This window comes from Pteronotus mesoamericanus, unplaced genomic scaffold, assembly GCF_021234165.1.
Source record: "Pteronotus mesoamericanus isolate MK-2021 breed Mesoamerican mustached bat unplaced genomic scaffold, CSHL_Meso_final contig_221, whole genome shotgun sequence".
Lineage (NCBI taxonomy): Eukaryota > Metazoa > Chordata > Mammalia > Chiroptera > Mormoopidae > Pteronotus > Pteronotus mesoamericanus.
This window is the reverse complement of record NW_026555092.1, coordinates 861524-875416: the sequence shown is the minus strand read 5'-3', so window position 1 is coordinate 875416 and position 13893 is coordinate 861524. Positions and strand designations below refer to the sequence as shown.

General features: G+C 53.8%; 1 protein-coding gene across 1 annotated transcript; it reads right to left on the bottom strand.

Moving 5' to 3' along the window:
• Nucleotides 1-3094: 3094 nt before the first annotated feature.
• Nucleotides 3095-11221, bottom strand: PLA2G2F (phospholipase A2 group IIF). The gene is made up of 6 exons (XM_054572188.1): nt 11106-11221; nt 10366-10415; nt 6756-6900; nt 5704-5813; nt 3508-3695; nt 3095-3310 (listed from the first exon to the last, which is right to left on the bottom strand). Exons 1-6 carry the CDS (start codon nt 11219-11221, stop codon nt 3095-3097), a joined length of 825 nt encoding a protein of 274 aa, XP_054428163.1.
• Nucleotides 11222-13893: the final 2672 nt, after the last annotated feature.

Sequence of the window (13893 nt, the reverse complement as noted above, 5' to 3'; positions counted from 1 at the left end):
CAAAAAAATAGAACATTAGAAAACAAGAAATGTTCCAGGCAAAACGTTCCACACAATCATCCTTCATTGGGTAGTCCAATCTCATGGAATTAATTCTTGTCCTGCTTGACCTTGGGTTAGCAGCTTCAGGAACCCATCAGCTTCTCTATGAGTTCTGGCAATCCTTACTCAGCCCAGTGATATGATCTCAAAGGTTTCAATATCTTCAGAAGCCTGTCCTGTCCACGGGTCTTTGAAATCATCCTTTCTGATGAAGACTAAGTATTCTGGCTACTTAGTCAGAAAAGCATCAGAGAAAAACAATTAACTATCTGTAAATGACAAAAGGCTTAAACTGGCCATGCTTAAAGATCTGATGAGAATTTATTATGATACAATTGGCAAGGAACTGTGGTTGTCTCTGTAGAATACAACATATTTAGATAATAACTGGAATCAGGAGAGATGACATTGTACCAAGACATTGTCCTTGTACCAAGGACAAGCGAGGCCCTTGACAAATTTCTCTGAACTTCATGCAATTTTTAAAATATTTACCCATATAAATATAACTTAGAGAAAGTTAAAGCATCCTTTCTTATTTGACGCCTGTCATGCAATTTAACATGTCAAATAAACCAAGTTATTTTTAGCATCTCTCTTTTTACAAGGTGAAAGAACAAATCCTTTGAGATTTTCCAGGGCCCTCTGAAAGAGCTAGTTTGAGATCAAGATTTCACTTAAGATTTGATTTGGGAAAAGCAAAATTATCAAAAGTGTAAAAACAAGAAGAAACCAAAAAATCCTTGGATCTTTTAAAAGTGAGAAGTCTGGGCTTTCTTAAAAAGATGACGCAGTGAATAGGAGCACAGGTAAAACACAAAATCTTTTGTGTCCTTGGCAGTTTACTCAAAAAACATTTTACAATCTCTTATAAAGAGCAGACCAATAATCCAAGAAAACTTTGCTGTTCTAACAGAGAAAACCAAATTTGAGTTTTGCATTGACATACTGTTGTGCTCATTTTTAAAAACCTTATCAATGTATCAGTTCAGTCTTAGCAAGCTTGACTGCACGTGAAATTTCTTTTTCACAAATCCTTTACAATTTTCTATATTCACTAAAAAATATTTTTATCCTATATTTTTCTCTTTTTCATTCTGTAACAGTTTTAAACAACTTATAAACAACAACTTTAAAACAAAATTACTCCCCTTTTTTAAAAACAAAAATGTATCTTACATGCTTTTCATACAGAATTTTTTCTTCATTTTTGTTCTCAGTAGTTTTGTTTACATGTATTCAATAGAATTCTTAACCCTTAGTAACCTTATTTTCCAGGGGAAACAAGGAAGTAGACAATTGTTAATTCATTGCCAAATAGCAACATTCTACTATAAGTTAGCAAATTTTATAAATACACCATCTCACAATTTCTAAAAACATATGCTTCCTCTAGTACAACTTTTTATGTTTATTAACAGATCCAAATATACTTCTCTATCCCATATGAAAAAGAAGCCAAAAGTATATAAACTTCAACTTGTGCTTAGCAATGAACGTTTTGGTAGTTTTTCATACTTAAAAATGATCTAGCATGGCGGACGGAGGGATGGATGAGGAGGTGGAGATCCGAAGGGGCTCCTAGGAACAGATTCACAAGAACTGAGGGGAAAGCCAAAGGTTAAGAGGAGAGGAGGAGGGAGAGGGCTTAGAGGAGCCAGTTTGCTGAGGTCTCAAGTTTCCGAAGTCAGTGAATTTCCAAATGCAGCAGGGGTTTGAGAAGCGGGGTTTCAGTTGACTGGGGAGTTCATTTGGGAGGAGCAGAATCAAACAGAGGGAACAGAGAAGCTTTCCAAAGAGCCAGGAAAAATTTTTGAGACTAGAGAGTCAGGGAGTGAATCCCTGCTCAAAAGAAAGAGCCAGGAAGAACGACTTCTAGCCCAGCAGGTACTTCTCAGACAAAGCAGCCCGGGACTCTGCTCCAGCTTCAGAGACCATACTCAGAACCTCAGGAATCAAAGCCTGTCTTCTCGCTCCTCAGCGGACGTGAATCCGCAGCACCGGCTTTGGAGTCGACTCACCAATGGACCCCGGTCCATCAGACAATGGCTTCCCAGATACACACTTGAGGTCCTGGGTGAGAGGTCCATGGTCCAATGATGAATCAGGTATCATTGAGTCATGACACCATGACCGTTTGAAAACCAGATACTGGACAGTAGCTGAAGTGGTAGAAACAACTTTTATTCAAGACTATTGCAACAGGGGCCAGTATAGAACAGGGCTCGATTCTTAATGCAACGATAACATCCTTATTTTTCTTAAGTGGGGATTTATAGCCAAGGAGCAGAGAGGTGGGTTGGTAAACTGACTTATTAGGGTTCTTGCTGAAGGCAGGTTGGGGTGGGATCAGACCTCAGCTCCGAGGGAGGACGTGGGATCTGGTCAGATGTTGACGTCGCTGGGAGTTTACATGTCAGGTTCTCGCTAAAACTGGGTGGTGATCAAAGGTCTCAGAGGAGCGTGGCTAAAGGCTGGCCAAGGAGTGCCTCTTTGTCAACGGCAGTCCCCAGACCAATGTAAAGCAAGTGCAGCCCCTTCCTCGAGCCTTAGCGCTAAAGGCCTCACTAACTTGGAAGGAGTCCTAAGGAAGGAGAGGACGGCCAGAGTGGAGAAACAGGGATCCTCTTCCTCAAAAACTGTGATGCTTATTCTTCTCCTCCACCTTTGGAGACTTCAGACACACCGCCCAGCTCCACGCCTCTGACCCTCACCTTGTCTCACCTCTCTCCCACCTTCTCTCCACCCTTCCGACCCTCCCAGGCTCTTCGCCCCGCTGCCTTCCTGAATCTTCTGCACAGCCTCCCACCTGGGCCTTTGTTTCCCTTTTCACCCCAGTGGGTCCCGGCCCTCAGCCTTTCCTTGCCCAGGCCCAAGGTCTTTCCACCCACTCCCCTGCGTGACGGGATGTACAAAGGAAGCAGCTGAGGAAGAGGCTGGGCCCTGCCTTCTCCTGTGTTTGTCAGGGACCTGGGGGTCTGAGGTCTCTCTCTCAGGCCTCATCTTCCACACTCAGAAGTGACCCCAACAAGCCACATGTTCCCAGCCAGGTTCAGGACCAACAGCAGGGCACAGCGATGCCCATTGCCGGGCTGGAGCAGCCGGGTGACCAGTCAGGGCCCAGGCCTTCCTGAGTCCCCTGGGGGCTGGCCTTGCCAGAGGGCTCCAGGGAGGAGGTGGCAGGGTAGCCCTTGGGCTCTGGATCTGCTCCCACCTCTACCTGCTCCATGTGCCTGGGCCCCAGAGCAGGAACGGCCACCCCTCTTCTCTGTCAGAGCCCGGAGGGTGCTAGGGCAGAGCAGGGGGTGCTGGGGAGGGAGGTCCACAGGGGGTAGGGGGTGCCGAGGGGGTCGAGCTGCAGGGCGCAGGGGGTGCCGAGGGGGTGGGGCTGCAGGGCGCAGGGGGTGCCGAGGAGGTGGGGCTGCAGGGCGCGGGGGGAGCCTGGGAAATGGGCCTGCAGGGTACAGGGGTTGCTGAGGGGGTGGGGCTCCCCCGGGGCCGCTCGTAGATGCTGCAGTTGGGGGTGGTGCCCTGGCAGTAGATATTGAGGTAGTTGCGATGCTTCTCATTGTACTTATGCTTCTGGAAGCACAGAGCCACGCTCTTGTCGCACTCGCAGGTCTGCCTGTCGCAGTCTGTCTGGTTGAGATCTCCTAGGAGGAGGGGAGCGCATGCACTCTGAGGGTCCAGCGATCCCAGGGCCAGCCTCCCCAGCACCACCGGGGGCCCACCCGAGGCCTGCGGGCTGCGAATCTCTGGGCTGGGCCGGCAGCCTGTGTTCACAGCCCCCCACGTGGCTCTGATGTGTGCTAGACTCAGAGACGCACTCAAGTCCAGCATGTCACTGCACTGTTGAGAAACTGAGGCCCAGAAGGGGAACGGGTTTCCCTAAGTCACCCAGCAAACCCAAGGCAGAGCTGGGACAGGAACTCAAGTGCCGGGAGCTCCCTGCCCCCACGTCGGATACTTTCTACCATCCAGGGCCTCCTCTCTTCAATCACAGAACACCCACCCTGGAGGGTGTTCGTGGGAAGGGTCCAGTGAGGAAAACACTTGTAAAGAGCTTAGCTTAGTGCCTCCCAAGGGGCAAATGCTTAGTACTCAGTAGCTGCTGCCGCTGCAGTTGTTAACATCAGCCTCCAGAAAGCACTGATCCCCGCAGTTCCCAGCCTTAGGTGTACATTAGCAGCAGCCGGAAGGCTTGTTACCCAGGCTGCCCAGCCCCACCCCTCGAGCTTCAGATTGGCAGGTCAGGGTGGGCCCTGATCATCTGCATTGCTGGGTAGTGCCTGGGTGACACTGAGGCCACAGGTTGGGGAACACCCTTTGAGAACCACCCACTAGCCAATGGTTTGTAAATACTTCAACCAAATGAAACTCTTTGCAGAAGGTTAATACAGCAGTTGCTGAAAGAGAAGCCTCTTAAGCTATAATATACATTAAAGAGCCAGGGGGACCATTTAGGGCCCTCCCCCACCATTACCTCTCACAGCAGCTGACCCCTGCCGCCAGGAATCCCAGAGGCCATCGCAGAAACTATAGCTTGGGCTTTAATGGCGGGACACCCCCTCGCTCAAGCCAGCCCCTCCACCCCACGTTTGAACAGCAGAATAGGAGGGCCGCAGAGCCCTGGGCGCCCAAGCGCCCCAGGTGAGCCCAGCTCTCCTCAGACTCTTTCCCAGAGAGCAGGAGACCTGAGTTTCTTTGCAAAGCTGGGATGCTGGTGAGCCATTAGGAGGGACAAGGAGCAGAGCCTGGCTAAGACAGAAGATTAAGGGAGCCCAGGGCTGCCCACGGCCCTGGACAGGGGGAAACTGCTGCCCCAGGGAGCGGCGTGAAGGAGAGGCAGGGCAGGGACACCTGGGCCATCCGCTTGGATGCCACACCCCTCCGCTGGGGAAAAGCCACGGAAGGTCCATGGCAAAGCACCTTCCATCAGGCCTGGCTCCCATAGCTTGAATTCCGGAAAAACTGAGGGTCCTGGGAAGGAGCCACCTTCTGGTGGGGTCCTAGTGACAGAAATGGCAAGGAACCAGTCTTCTCTGGTTCACATCCCTTCAGGTAGCGATGGAGAAAGAGAAACCAGGTAGCGAAGGGCCCTGCCCCAGGGCGACAGGACAAGGAGAGGCTGGCAGAACCCAGGTCAAACCCATGTCCTCTGAGCCCCAGGCCAGTGTGTCACAAAGTCTCACGAGCACCTGAGGATCTGGTGGAAAGCAGAGATTCCTGGCCCCGCCCAGTCCGCCTGCATCAGAATCCTTCCCTGCCAGGGACCCAGGCGGGCTGGGAGATCAGAGCCCAGCAGAGGGGCGTGCCCGAGCCGCAGGGAGGGCTGTCCGCTCTCCCAAGCGCACAAACAAAAACAATAGGCCTGGTTCATTTGAATTTCAGACAAATATTTTTAGTATAAGCATGCCCCAAATATTGCATGGAACATACTTATGCTAATTCTTAGTTCTATAGTAACACTAATTGATTTTATGCTAACATTTCATTTTTAGTATAATTAGAACCTATGCAATATTGAGGACATACTTATGTGTAAACATGTTTCGTGGTTGATCTGAAACTCAAATGTAACTAGGCGTCCTGTATTTCACCTGGCAACCCTGCCCAGAGCCCCAGCACCGGCTGCGGGCAGACGTCAGGGGAGGGACTCACTGCAGACAATCGTCTTGTTATTCTCGATGGAGTATTCATAGTGATCCACGTAGGTGTGGCAGCCCTGGTCAAAGAGCTTCTGGTAGCAGCAGTCATGGGCATGGCAGCACCTAGGGGTGGGTGGAGGGGGACAGGCAGACGGGAGCAGACCCACATGGCCAGGCTTGGCCCGCTCCCACCCGCAGACACCCTGATCCCCCGCTCCATTTCCCTGCTGGTCAGACCTTCAGACTGAGGCCCAGAGCAGGGTAGTTACTCGTCTGAAGTCACACAGCCAGGCAGGACTGGCCAGTGTCCTGGGTTCTTGTCCATAATTCTGCCTCTTTGACTTCTGCACAGGGCTCCCGCTTGGTGGTCCAGCCATGCAGTCAGGGTGGGAGGGAGGGTTAGGGTTATAGACCGACTATATGCAGAGGCCATACCTGGCTGTCCGTGACGACCAGGAAAGACAAAGGTCTGAAGGGCGGGGGGGGGGGGGTGGTAGGGGATAAGGGACAGGAAGCAAGTGTGGGTGACCGTCCCTGTCCCCTCTGGGGGAGGGAAAACAATGAGTCAATGTGTATTTATTAAGGTCCGGGTGATACCAGGCTTCTTGCTGACTGCTTTGGGGGAGATAGGAGCAGGAGATAAGCCATGTCTTCTGGGCACCGCCTCCCTCCACCCGCCGCCATCCAACGGAGGAAGCAGGCACAGCCCTGCCCTCCATGGCCTCCCCCGGTCCCACGGGGGCAGGCATCACAGCCCTGGTCTCTGTCAGCCATGAGCTGTATGACTGCTACTCTTGTGGGTTTGGGGCAGATCAAAAGTTCCTTCCTGGCAAGAGTAGGAGTTCAGATGCCTCCAAGCCCAAGACCTGGGAGATGGACAATAGAGATTGTCCGAGATAATTGGAGAAGACAGGGGTTAAAAGTCAGGCTCATTGTCACTAACTCATCAGACAAGCCTCGTCCTTTGGGGAAAGGGCCCTCTCCCGCCTCTCGAAGATGGACGTCAGTCTGGCCTGCTCTGGACCCACCCAGTTCTGCCAGCAGCCCGGGCACGCTGGAACCTACCAGTCCACTTCATCCATGGGGTGGCCACCGCCCCCCAGCCCACAGTAGCAGCCGTAGCCCACGAAGGACAAGATGGCATTTTTCCCCGTGATGGCTTCCACCATGGACTTCAGGTTGAACAGGCTGCTGTGCGCTGCAGGCAGGACTGCGGGAGAGCCGAGGGGAGGCTGTGAGCAGCCTGCCCTGTGGGACTGGCTGTCCTCCCGCCGCCCAGGGCCCGGGGAATGGGGGCCCGCGGGCGGGCAGAGCAGGAGGGAGGAAGCAATGCACAAAGCACTGAGTATATGTACTGCACACATTCTTACGTTAAGCCCTAAGGCCCTGAGATAATAACAATAGTTACTATTATTCCGAGGACTCCTCTGTGCCCAGCGCCGTGCTAGGCGCCATCCTGGGCATTAACTCACTGAGCGCTCCCTGCAGCCCTGCGGGGCCTGCTGTCCCACTTTACAGATGAGGGCCCTGAGGTCCAGAGCCCCTAGTGACTCACCCAAGAAAAAGCGCATTGAAAAGCGGTGGAGACAGAATTGGGACCCAGGCAGTGAGAGCCCGAAGCTCAGTTGCCCCCAGAAACTGTAAGGGGCAGTGCACATGGATACGCTCTTCTGAACACCGGGGTTCGATTCTGGGCCCTCCTGGCTCGGCCTGGCTTCTCTGCCCCCCGCAGGGGCTGGTCTCCTCAGGATGGTATCCATCTCAGGATAAACCCAGAGACAACTGGGTGCCCTAGTCAGTCAATGAAGACACACACATGCACACATTCTCTCTCTCTCTCTCTCTCTCTCTCTCTCTCTCTCACACACACACACACACACACACACACACACACTCCTTTCTCTCTGTCAGTGTCTCACAGGAAGCAATAGTGCAATAACCCTTCCTGTACCAGAAAAATCAGCTTCCTGGCATCTGGCAGCCAGCCCACCCCAGTGACACAGTCTTTCCTCCCAGCTGCTCTGGCCGCTGGGCTTCTGGCTTGTGCTGGCCTGGCGTCTCCTCCTGGCTCACCCCAAAGTCAGCACCAAGCCCACTGCATGCCCTCCCTCCCCCCGCCACGCGGGCAGGAGAGCTGCTCTATCTCCCTTTATGGATGAGCAAACTAAGCCTCCGAACAGTGAAGGTCATACAGCCTGGAAGGGGCAGAGCCCAGACATGACCCCAGGTTTGTGTGTCCCAGAGCTGTGATGCCACCAGCAAATGGCAGCTCCTGCCTGCGCCCCACCCCCCACCCCTGGCTCCTCAGCTGGGCCAGGGTCAGGTGCCCACCCAGTTCAGCACCCTGCCCTTGTGCTCTCCACATTCCCCACCCTGCTCTACAGCCTGGAATAGGAAATGTACTAGGAGAGGGAAGAGTCAAAGGAGTTCAGAAACTGGATGTTGGATGGAGTCCCAGAAGCCGCAGTGACTCGCTTCTTCAGACGTGGTTGTCCCACATCGCTAGTGACAAGGAAGTCATCACCTCAACGTGCCTCGGTGGGACAATCACAGACTTTGGAGACAGACAGGCCGGGGCACATAGCTCCAGCTCCCTGGGGCTCCGTTTTCCCATCTGTAGAATGGGAACAATGGTGCTGGCCTCCTGGGATCCCTGGGGCCAGCACGCCCCAGACGCTCACCCCCGCACAGTGCCTGCCAACTCCTGGGCTGGGTCTGCCCCGCCCCTCCGAGAGCTGATGTTGGGAATCCTGCTCCCCCTGGGTCTCTGTGTATTGGCTCTGTGATTTCTGTCCTCACAGAGAATAAGGAGCAAACAAGAGAGGACACAGGGAAGGAGTAGGGAGAAATGACAGGTGACTTTAAGAGGATGATTTAGAGCCCTGTGAATGTCTACACTGGGGCCTGGGGCAGGGCGACAGAGGACCCTGCATCCTGTGAGCCTGAGCCTGTTCCCTGAGCTGCACAGAGATTTGGTGACTGTTGAAAGGTCGGGAGGGGTCCCTGGGGACATTAGCTCTCCCTCCCCTTCTACCACCTCTCCCCACCCCCCCCCACTGGCTTCTTGGTACAGGAGAATAACGTGTGTGCCAATCAGCTTTGGAGTCAGACAGAGTGGGTTTGCAAACAGGTTTCTCCATGAACACTGTGAGACTCTGGGCAGGTTGCGTAACCTCTTTGACCTCAATTCCTAAATCTGACGACAGGAAATAATGACATTCTCTTGCAGGGCGCCCTGTGCAGAGCCCCTTGAGGTCCTGGCCTTCTTGCTCCCCCAGCCCGAAAACCCCTGCCTCTACCCCCACCCACCTTCTAGTAGTTCACCTCCATGGGGGGAGGGGAAAGGGGCAGCTTTCATTCCCAGGGTCCACCACGTAGGAGAAGAGTGAGAGACTCAGCTGTCCACACAAAGGGTGGGCACGCACAGAGACACACATGGAGACACCAACACACCCACCTTATCCTCTCCTTCACACCCTGCACACTCGTACACACACTGACATGCATACACACACCCAGGTGTACTTCATGCACATGTCTCACACAGAGACACACCCTCTCATAGTTGCCAACATCACACACTCAGTATGCACACTCACCCACAAACACCTCACACACTCAGGCACAACTTATACGTCTCAGTCATACACACACTAGCATATCACAAATACACTCACAGGCGCCACCCAGAGTGGAATCTGTGGCCTGGAGTGAGGCCACGTGCACATTCACCCTCCACGTGGAAGATGTAGAGTCTCCAGTCAGGCTGGAGGCTCTGTCCCTGGCCAGGGGTTTAGGCTGAACTCAAGTGTTTATTTTCTAAATAACAGGTTACTTTGCCTGAATGCAACCAACAGTTTTTCATGTCAGCTATATTTAGTCTTATTTTGTTTCTGGAATTTCTTCTCCTCAAAGCTGGCTATGTCCAGGAGGTGGGTAACAGGCTAGATGGAAAGCCAGCGAGAGGTTCAGTCCATTTTCCATCAACCTCAGGTGCCCGCCACTGGCACACCTGGATGTGTGGGGGGTTGATTTGTGTCAGAGGCTCAGTGGTCCCCAATCCATACACCCAGACCTGGTCACCACCCCGGTAAGAAGTCCCCAGACCTGTCGCATCTTTGTATATGCTCACATACACACCCCTGCTCTGCGCATACCACATACAGATATATGCACCCCTGTGTTCATAGACACCTTCTAGACACACATAACTCACTTCGCACACACTCACACATTTTATTGAAGTGTCTTATCCACAGGGTTATCGCACACACATAGACAGCATATATCCATGCACAAACTTACAGCTTGTCTACATGTACACATGTACACAAACACACATTCCCCCACACATAAACACCTCGGTTTGCCGGGCTGCCCGGACGCCCAGCGAACATCACCATTTTACGATGCTTGCTCAACTCTGGGCCCTGCCTCTTGAGGCTTGTAAATGCCAACTGCTTGTGGCGTGTTTACAGGTGGTGGAGAAACGAACAGCTCCAGAGAGAGAGCGAAGCCTGGCAGGGGCTGAGCGGGGCATTGGAGGCCAAGAGAGATGAAAGACAGGGCCAAGGTCTTGCTGCTGGTCTGCGGATGGAGCACCAAGAAGCCCAAGGTCAAGGGAGAGAGCCTGGGGTTGGGGAGAATGAGGCATCTCCCCGGAGCCTTTACTCACTGCTGCCGGCCAGGACGGCGATGATGAGGAACTTCATAGCCAGGCCAGACCTGAGAGAGGAAGAGAACCCAGGTCCTAAGTGGGGCCATTTCCCCTTCCTGCAATCCCAGGGCCTCCTTATCGTGACAGGTGCCCTCAGTGCTGTCCCCTGATGACCCTGATGACACCGATGTCCTGGTTCCTGCGCCCCATCCCTGTCATTAGCAGGATCCTTCAGGAAGAGCTGAGCACCTACCTGCTTTGTGCCTGCTGAAGGCACAGCCCCCAGAATGGCAGTGCTAGGAAGCAGTGGGAGCCTTCTCCCCTCCTGCCCGCATACCCCTGGAGCAAGAATCAGCTTTCAAGACAGGCAGCTTGCTGCCACACGGGGGGGTCAGATTGCTGTCACAGATCGGCAGCAGCCTCCTTGCATATTTGTGTCAGAAAGTTGCACTGGGTCTTGCTCTCAGAGCCGGAGCCGAGAAACCTGGGGCCCTGGGTTCCAGTCCCAACCCTGCTTCCAAAATGCTGTGTGACCTCAGGTAGACCTCTTAGCCTCTCTGAGCCTCAGTTGTCTCAGGAGGGTTGACTAGATGATCCGTCAGGCCCTTCTGGCACTAACAGTGCAGTGACATTTCTCAGCCATCACTTGGAGACTCAGAGGTCTCCTTCCTGGAGAAGCAGGTTCAAGGAACCAGTTCCCCACCTCCATCCCTGCTCCTCTCCTTGGAGGGCTCCATCCCAGGGGAGCAGGCACATACCTGGAGATCCTCGAAGAAAAAGAGGCCCTGAGATTTGAACCTCTGCACCCAGAGGAATGTTTAACCAGCACCTTCTTCCTGAACCCTTTGGGGTTTGCCTGCGCCCCATCTGCCATGTCCTGGGTTCTGGGGGGCCAGCGACATAGGGCTGCAAAGGTCTGCGGTCTGCTCCAAAGGCCCTGGGGAGTAGGCCCCAGCTTCTCACTGCCACCTACACTGGTAGGGCAGTGCCAAGGCAGTGCCCCTGGGCAAGAGGCCAGTGACACATGCCCTAGAAAAAGGAGGCTCCACCTCCTCCCTCCCACCCCCCTGCCCCCGCCCTGCCCATAGCTGCCAGGGAAAGGCCCCACCTGGGGGTGCTCTAGCCTGCAGAGGGTGCGGGTTTATGCCTCTGACCCGGAGTTGGCCCCTCCCCACGCATCTGAAAGAAAGTTAGTCCAAAGTGCTCTCTATTCCCATCTGAAAAGGATGTTAAAATTGTTCAATGACACTTGCCCAAGGACAGTGGGGCAGACTTTACTCCAGGGGGGTTATTTCAATAGGCTGAGAGACAACTGCAATGGGAAGAGAGGGTGAACTCCCCTCCAAACACAAGAAGGAGAAGTAGGAATTCATAGCCAGGGAGGAGGTAGGGGGTCAGTGGGTGGAAAACGCTAAGAGGAAACATCAGCCAGTGGGGGATGCTGGCTGGGCGCAGGCCAGGGCACGCAGACATCACCGGGGGCGGGGGCGGGGGAAGGCCGGGGCCGAACCCCGTCACACAGATATCGCGGGTGATCGGATGCTGAGGATGGGGATTCTGGCTGAACTAACTTAACAGGATTCTTCCTAAAATCGGACAATACAAAGATGAACATGGAAGCCCCAAAGCCAAGGCGTAGTCAGAGGGGGAGCCTTGGTCGAGGAGAGGATCTCTGTGAGGGCCTCCGTGTGGCCAGGCGCGGTCGGTCCTTCAGGCTTCCCTCCACATCTGAAAGCGTGTGGGTGCCCACGTCTGCTCAGACGGGGGCGGGGCACCGGCACATGCACCTGGCAGGAAGCCCCCGACTCGCGCGTGAAAGGACGAACCTGCCTGACATGGAGCATGGCTTCCCAGCCCCACCCCGTCCTGCTCAGCAGATCCCTGACCTCCGCGCTAAGTCCAGTGGGAACCGCCCCCCACCCAGTCTGACAACCAATGTCTCCACAGAGGTCTCCAGACCTCACAGATGGGCCCTAGGGGGCTCCGTTGTTTCTGGCTGGGGGCCTAGAGGCCTGGGAGTCGGTGCCTGTGCCTCTTGTTAGGGAGTGGCACGTGTGGGGGAAGGGCGATCAGGAGAGAAGCAGAGGGACCCGGAGCTTGGGGAGTCCCTGGAGGCTGGCGCAGTCCCACCGATGGGGCTCCGAGCCCAGCACCCCCACAGCATGGCTCTGAGACCCTGGCCTCCGTGTCCTCAGCTGTAGACTGGCTGTCACCAGGCTTCACCGAGAGAGGACGGTAGGGGCAAGCGGCAGTGTCGTGCAGTGTGGGCATGGAGTAGGTGCTCAGGCAAGGAGCTGAGTGTTGCCAGCTGAGACTCCTCCTCTAGTCTTGAGGTGAACTGGGGCGGTGGGGAGGGGAGCAAGTCGCGGGGGAAATGAGAACTCCAAACAATCCCCCACCTTCACATTGGCCCTTCTCTCCTAGTGTTCCCAAAGTTGCTGACAAGGGACTGAAGAGACCCCATGGATCTCTTCTCTTCCTACTTGGGGTCCTACCACACCAGCTGGCCCCCTGATGCCACCTGTCACTCCCGCGTCTTCCTGGCCCCCATCCTTCCTCTGCTCAGCTTCCTCTCGGTGGGTCCAGGCCCTTCTCCTTCCCAGAAGTTCTAGAAAACCCCCACTGCATCCAATCACATATGCCTCCATGGGAAGGCATTCATTTGCCCTTCCTTATACATTCCTTTGTAGGTAGGTACCTGGGCGTGTTTCGGTGTGTGGATCTTGACACTTCACTGAGTCTGGGCATCCTGGAGAACGCGGGACTTTATTTCCTCCAAACCCAGAGGGTTGCCTGGGGGACAGGGCTTGCCTCATCAGACTGGGTGCTCCCTGAGGACTGAAATGGTAGGAGCAGAAGGCTGGGCTCTGCCTTCACTTGTTTGCCCAAAGCTTGGTTCAGTTTTTGGCTCGATTTTGCATATGCTTCGTAATGATATCACAGCACTTCAAAGGAGGAAGGACCAAGAAGGAAGGCCCAGTAGAGTCCACACACGGAAGATAGAGCCTCCAACTTGTAGACAACCCAGAGCCACTTAGATCTTTGCAAAGGAGGCCACAGCGGAGTTGGCGGGCCTCCAAACAGCCCTGTTGCTATATTCTCATCTGGCATTCCCACTGGCTGTGCTGATCAGGCGGGTTGGCAGAAGGCAAGCCCCTGAGACGGGGTTGGTGGTCAGCTCTTCCCTGTCTCCACCCTCCCCCTACCAAGCACAAGGTGCTCAGTACCAGAAGTCAGTAGTAAACTGGTCGACCCAGTAGTTCCACTCCGGAACTGTAAATCAAGATGCCAACCTGAGTGATCCCCAGGGACAGATGAAAAAGATATTGACAGTGGAGTTTGACATGATGCACTGCCCAAATCAGGAGTGACTTCAGCTAGGGGGTTAGTTAAGCGAGTTATTAACCATCCATTCATAGTCATGTTTTTAAAGATTTGATGATACAAAAAGCAAAACCCTGGGTATGAAGGGTAATAGCAATTTTGTGAAAACAAAAAGGAGGCTGCAGGGGATTGATGAGCACATGTATAAAAATTATCTGGAAG

What these genes read in the sequence shown, in the direction of transcription:
- PLA2G2F (XM_054572188.1), bottom strand. Translation starts at nt 11,221, where the DNA reads ATGGCAGATGGGGCGCAGGCAAACCCCAAAGGGTTCAGGAAGAAGGTG. An exon ending in CCCATGGATGAAGTGGACTG is followed by an intron (nt 5,814 to 6,755) that starts GTAGGTTCCAGC and finishes ACCCACCCCTAG; the next exon opens with GTGCTGCCATGCCCATGACT. An exon ending in CCACCCCCTCAGCAACCCCT is followed by an intron (nt 3,311 to 3,507) that starts GTACCCTGCAGG and finishes GGGCTCTGACAG; the next exon opens with AGAAGAGGGGTGGCCGTTCC.